Here is a 6,898-nt window from a genome sequence, read left to right on the forward strand (position 1 = left end):
CACATGTACACACACATACACACACATTCACACACATACACACACATGTACACACACATTCACACACATACACACATGTACACACATACACACACGTACACACACGTACACACATGTACACACACATTCACACAAACACACACATACACACATGTACACACACATACACATACACACACATGTACACACATACACACATTCACACACATACACACACAAACTCACACACATACACACACATTCACACACACACACACATACACACATACACACAAACACACACACATACACACACATGTACTCACACATACACACACATACAGACACATGTACACACATACACACACATACACACACATGCACACACATGCACACACACAAACACACACATACACACACATGCACACACATACACACACATGCACACACACCATTATGAAACCCATGAGCTTGTATACCACTTTACTTTAAAGTGGGATGTGCTAGGGCTCTGTCTATACAGTACTGTTGTGTAAGCGTGAGGATCTGAATGTGACCTGTGGCAACTGGAGGAAAGCTAAGGGTTAGAGTGTGTGTCTGTGATTCCATCACGAGGGAGGTGGCATAGTGAGGAAAATCTATGGGACAGGCTGGCCCTTCTCATAGTCATAGAGAAAAACCTCTTAAAAATACAGGACTCAATGGTCATCTTTTCAACCCTCTCCAGCTGCAGTTTAACATATTACACATAATCTATGTACGATGACCAACACATCTCAAGAATAAGGGGTGCCGGGGCTGAAGAGATGGCTCAGTGGTTAAGAGCATTGTGTGCTCTTCCAAAGGTCCTGAGTTCAATTCCCAGCAACCACATGGTGGCTCACAACCATCTGTAATGAGGTCTGGTGCCCTCTTCTGGCCTGCAGGCATACACACAGATAGAATACTATATACATAATAAATAAATAAATAAATAAATAAATAAATAAATAAATAAATAAATATTAAAAAAAAGAATAAGGGGTGCCATCTCATATCCATCACTACATTATGAGGTTCTGTCCAGAATCTATATTCAGATATCTTCCAAATTCTGATTAGCATCGGTCATTTGAGGGGCACAAGCTAAAATGCTGACTCGATGGTCATTTGGGGGCTGGGAAAGCTGCCTGCAGCTGTGGGGCTTCTGAAGCAGATGGGCAAGGCTTAAAGAAAAGGGTTTACTGTAAGAAACTGACTTCAACCCTAAAGTCAGGAAGCTAAAAAGTCGCTGGCATAGATCATGCATGGGAGTCCACCATAAGGTTTAACTGAGGCAGGGCAGTGCTTTACTTAGGTCGGTGGTTGTGTTTTGTTTTGGGTGGGATTATGTAAAGTTTGTCTCTCCAACAAGCTACCCTGCCCTGCTATGCTCTGTAATAATGTTATTTTATTCATCTTTTTGCTGCAGTTTCATTTTATGGATGAACAGAATCCCAAAGGAAGGGAAAAGGCTATTGTTTTCCCAGCACACACAACGATAGCGTTCAGTGTTTTCGAACTCTTCATTTACTTGGATGGTGCCTTTGGTGAGTAAACTCTGCCTGGAGTTCCTGTGACGATAGTTTTAGGGAGATTGTAATAGGAATGAATCTCTCCCTCCTGCCTCTCTCCCTTCCCCCTTCCTTCCTTCCTTCCTTCTCTGTCTCCCCTCTCGTTTTCATGATTATAGAAGCACTATGCCTTCATATGCTAGGGTGGAATAGCTGGGAAATCACCCCCCCCTCTAATTTCCCAGCACCTATTTTATGCTTCATAGTGAAGACTCCATACTACCCCACTTACAACTATAGGTTCGGAATAAAACAAGGTCCATTGACAAAATGTGCCTTAGCTTTCACGGGAAGGTCAGTAATGACTTCTAATAGGTAGCTGTTGCAGTGGTAAATAAGGAGTCTGAAGACAGTAAGGTGTCTGGTGCCCAAATGGGTGATATTAATTCATTAATAATCAATCAATTTATTTGTACGTGTCTAGACATAATTTTTTAGCTTCATATTCCCTTAAGATAATAAAGAAACACTCTAGAATTTGGTACTTCCTCTACAGTCATCATCTTGTGTGGTAGATCAGTACAGCTCACCTGGCTTTCTCCATCTCAGGGGACTTTAAAGTTAGTTCACTGAGTCATAACAAGACCAGATATAGCCCCAAAAGGACCAGGCAAGGGAGCCCCTAGTTACGGTAATTTACATCTGTAGACCTTCTTTGTTAGTTTCTGTAGTCCTGGGGAAGGAGGCTTAGGAAACCTAGAAATGAAACTACATTCTAAGCAAGCTCATCATTGAGCCCTGCAGCTGTTTGGTTTTACAGTTATATTGAATATATTGTAGAGAGGAATATAGAATGTCATTCATCAAAATGTAATCTCTCTATGCACACAATGTCTGGCTTTTTATTTCCAGAAATTTATGCTCTAGGTATACCGAGACATAATGTACAGCAATAGAGGAACAAACAAGGTCTTTAGTTACTAAAAAAAAACAGTGGAAACATCCTTAGGGGACCCAGTAGTGGTCCATCCCATGAGCACAACAGAGGAGGACAAACCACGATGGGTGTAGGGGTAGCTCTGGGCACACAATGGTCTCTGAGAGATATTTTAACGAACTATGTATGCTATGGAATTGTTTCCAGAAACATACGTTAAGTCTACGCATATAGAACGTCTAAAGGATACACAAGGCCCGTGCCAGACAGGCTGGGTACAGGGCGAGCTGAAGGCACGTCACTGTACTATCTTAATCTCTAAATTTTGTACTTGCAAATGTGTAAAGTTTAGCTTTATTAAGAGAAAAACCAATGAACTGCATGTATGGGAATTCACATCCTCTATGAAATACTCAACTATTAGGTAATTATAACAACATGTCCAATTATTTTGTAGACCTTTGTGTCACATCAGTGTCAAAAGGAGGGTTTGAAAGGGAAGAAACCACCACCTTTGCCGTGCTCTACAGACTGAGGAACATCCTCTTCGAAAGAAGTACGCCTGCCCAAGGGGTTCATGAAGGCTTTCCTTCTGTGTCAGGATATGAGGCTGCTACTCATTCACCCGCCAGTTAACACGTTTAAAGCCCAGTTATTTCCTGATGGATGGTTTGGATTGATACCCTTATCAACACAGCTTGGGCTGTGTGGCTGTTTGGACTTCTAACACGTTTCTGGGTTCTGTTTTGCAGATAGGAGAGTGATGGATGCCATCTCCCGCTCCCAGCTTTACCTGGACGATCTCTTTGCCGACTACTATGACAAACCCCTTAGCATGACTGACATTTCCCTCAAGGAGGGGACGCACATCCGTGTGAACTTACTAAACCACAACATTCCCAAAGGGCCCTGCATACTCTGTGGAATGGGGAACTTGAAGCGGGAGACGGTTTACGGTTGCTTCCAGTGCTCTGTGGATGGGGTGAAGTACGTGAGGCTTCATGCGGTCCCTTGTTTTGATATTTGGCACAAAAGAATGAAATAAAAGGAAAAAGGAATAAGCTTTGTTGGTGGGTTTTTGGTGTTTGGAGACAGGGTTTCACTGTTTCATCTTAACTGTCCTGGAACTCACTCTCTAGACCAGGCTGGCCTTGAACTCACAGAGATCCTCCTGCCTCTGCTAGGATTAAAGGTGTGCACCACCGCGCCCACGCAGCTTTGTTGGTGTTTAATGTACTATAGTTCCACAAGCCTTAAATTGTTTAGGTTTGCTTGGATGAACTTTTTAAAAAGCAGAAGGCCTTTTAGGTAGCATTTTCACTTGTGAGGTAGAGATGAGGATACCACTGTCTTCCTCACAGATTTTTATGAGGATTAATAACATTGCTTATATTAAACAAAACCTTATTACAAAATTCAAAGAAAAGCACTCTTTCACAAACCTGTCTGTTTCTTCACAATCCCTTGGGAATCCGTATATCATTTTAAGTTGCTCTTTATATTTAATCCCATTTTAGTTCAGCTGTTGAAGATGACACATAGGCACAAGTGGTTACTTTGGGGCCCTAGGTTTGGTAAGAGGAGAAAAAAATGTTAATAATTTAATATATTACTTAATGTTTAATCGCGGTGTCAGGTGCTTAGCCTGGGGCTCTGCGCACAGTTAACACTATAACTGGCAGTGGCAATGGGCTGCCACTCCACCTACTAACATTGCTATGCACAGTGGGTGCTGCCACTTAAGAGAAGCAGGGCAGGCCTGTGTCTTTGGACATGTTTAATGAGTTTAATATATTTTGTTTGCAAATTTCTTTTGGGGGGTTAGCTAGGGCCTTGCTTACGTTATCAAAGCTGGTCTAAAAATCCTGGGCTCACATGACCTGCCTACCTCATCCTCGGGAATAGGTGAGTTATAGGTTATATGTGGGCCCACATATATCTATTCTCTAAGATACCTAAAATTTTCATATACCAACAGCTAAATAATTATATTTTATTAAAATTGTAAAAATGTTTAAAAATTATAGATTAAATGAATAACATTGTTACTGTTAGATTCACCCAAAGGCATGAAGCAATTACAAGAAACAGACCATGGCACACTGCACATAGGTAGGATGGGTAATGATTTATATTTAAACTGTTATTTAAAAGATAAGTTTTCGGGTACATGTATTCATTTAACATATGTGTTTTCTCTTTCTTCTCTTTTAGATAGAGCCTCACGTAGTCCAGGCTGTCCTTGAACCCCCTGTGTAGGCCAGGGTGATGTTGAATGCCTCATTTCCCTGCCTCTGTCTCTGAGTGCTGAGTTACAGGTGTCTGCCACTACTGCCAGATCCTATGGTGCTGGGGTTGAACTCAGGTGGGTCTTCGAGCATGCTAGGCAAGCACCGTTCACTGAGCCACCACACCTCCGGCTAATGGAGCCTTCACTTTAAAAAACAAATTCGGAAGTACTTTGTATAGGCTGGGTGAAGTAGTATATGCCTGCAGTCCCAGTATGCAGGAAGATGAGGCAGAAGGATTGAGTTTTGACATCAGGCTAGGCTGCACAGTGAGTGCAGGAAAGCTTGGGCTATTACAGCAAGGCCCCATCTCATAAAAAAACAAATAAAAGCCCAACAAATGCCTTGTATGATAAATGATGGGCAAGGAAGGTGTTCATATACTTACTTAATTCATATTTTGTGCACATTGAGGGAAGTAAACTGGTAGGCGACATAGTGGCCAGAAAGTGTTAGGTAGGTAAGAGAAGGTAGCAGAGGGGTTAAATTTTGTATGCGCAGGTGGCATTTACTAATGTAATAGTTTCTGTAACTTCTACATTTTAGGTAAAATTTCTGCTAAAATCTCAGCATTCAGAATGCTGAGGCAGGAGGATACAGAGTCTGTGCCCAGCTTGGACTGCATAGCAAAATCCTATCTCACAATCCAGAAAAAGAAAAAAAAAAGAAATGTTGTCAACAACACACCCGAGAGTTAAAAATGAACAAATGTTTGGAAAGAACACATTTCAGAGAACAGAAAAAGCTTTGTTTGTTCTGAGCTCACTTATTTCAGCCAGAGCCATTCTGCTTGACATACATAGGAGGCATCCAGATTTTTACATGTTCCAGTGCCCTTCCTTTTGCAACGTGGTCCAGCATCTCTCCTCTCCTCTCAACAAGCTGGACCACATTAATGTTTAGACCACAACTCGGAACTGAAATAGCAAGGTGTCTTAGGGTTTCTATTGCTGTGGAGAGACACCATGACCACGGCAACTCTTAAAAGGAAGACAGCTAACTGGGGTGGCTCACTTTCAGTTGCAGAGGTTCAGCCCATTATCATCATGGTGTTGGGGGGGGGGCACGATGGTGTGCAGGCAGACACGGTGCTGGATACAACCTGATCAGAAGGCAACAGAAAGTGGACTGTGACTCTGAGCAAAGTTCAAGTCAAAGAAACCTCAAAGCCTGCTCCCCCCCCCAACACCTTTCCTTCAACAAGGCCACACCTCCCAATGGCACCACTCCCTATGAGCTTCATGGGGGCCAATTACACTCAAACTACCACACAAGATACCTCGTTTGTAGCAAAAAAGTTTAACTTTTAAAAAAGTTAAATTTTTAAAAATTTTAATGCATTCCAGTTTGTAACCGTCATTTGCCATTAATAAGAATGCTGGAGAGGAGTGATAAGAGATAGAGAAAGGCAACCGCAACCCAAGACATGCTATGACACTAATTTAAAATTATGGGCCAAACTTAATGGATGGGTGGGGCGGGGACATTAAGGGATGCTGGAGAGATCATTCAGCACTGTCATACAGGACCGTGGTTTGATTTCCAGGACCCACTTCGTATAGCTCACAATAGTCTGCAACTCCAGCTCCAGGGAGTTACAGCCTCTGGCCTCCATAGACACCTCGATTCATGCATCTGCACGTGCTTGTGCACACGCTTGCCCGTGCGCACTACGCGAGCACACACACACACTAAATACTTTTTAAAAAGCTATACATGGTAGACAGTGAGAAGAAACATGGAAGAGTAATAATACACTTATAGTAGCGCTTGAGGAAGAAGAGTCTGGTACAGGTGAGGAGCTTTAGTTTGGCCAAATTCCCATGGCCAGAAGCTCACACCAAAAAGTACAGACTGCTGAAATTCTTCATGCATCCGAGTTATGCACAACTGACTTCTTCCGGCATGGACCTCAAAGGAAGACTTCGTACCATGCTTTTATATCCTACTATCTATAAAACATCACAAAATGCATAAATAAAAAAGCTATTGCTTCCTGGTCTCTTGAGTATTCATTTTAGGAATTAAAATCTTGGATCTTCGGGATCTTTACGTACCTCTCCTCACTGTTACTAAGAGCCGAGATGCACTTAGAGTATTCATCCACGCCCTGAAGGAGGGTGTCACCCACTGGGATACAGGCCCACTGGGATACTAAGAGC

General features: G+C 42.4%; 1 protein-coding gene across 3 annotated transcripts in view; it reads left to right on the plus strand.

The window, feature by feature from the left end:
• The window catches only part of Pjvk (pejvakin), a 9,643-nt gene extending 6,099 nt beyond the window's left edge, over positions 1-3,544 (plus strand). For all 3 annotated transcript variants that reach the window (XM_026778678.1, XM_013355700.2, XM_005346619.2), the window contains 3 exons: positions 1,430-1,547; positions 2,906-3,004; positions 3,201-3,544. In XM_026778678.1, the coding sequence (XP_026634479.1) occupies positions 1,430-1,547; positions 2,906-3,004; positions 3,201-3,493 (510 nt within the window). In that variant the 3' untranslated portion in view covers positions 3,494-3,544. The remainder of the gene's footprint in view (positions 1-1,429; positions 1,548-2,905; positions 3,005-3,200) is intronic.
• Positions 3,545-6,898: the final 3,354 nt, after the last annotated feature.

This window comes from Microtus ochrogaster, chromosome 4, assembly GCF_000317375.1.
Source record: "Microtus ochrogaster isolate Prairie Vole_2 chromosome 4, MicOch1.0, whole genome shotgun sequence".
In the NCBI taxonomy this organism is placed as follows: domain Eukaryota; kingdom Metazoa; phylum Chordata; class Mammalia; order Rodentia; family Cricetidae; genus Microtus; species Microtus ochrogaster.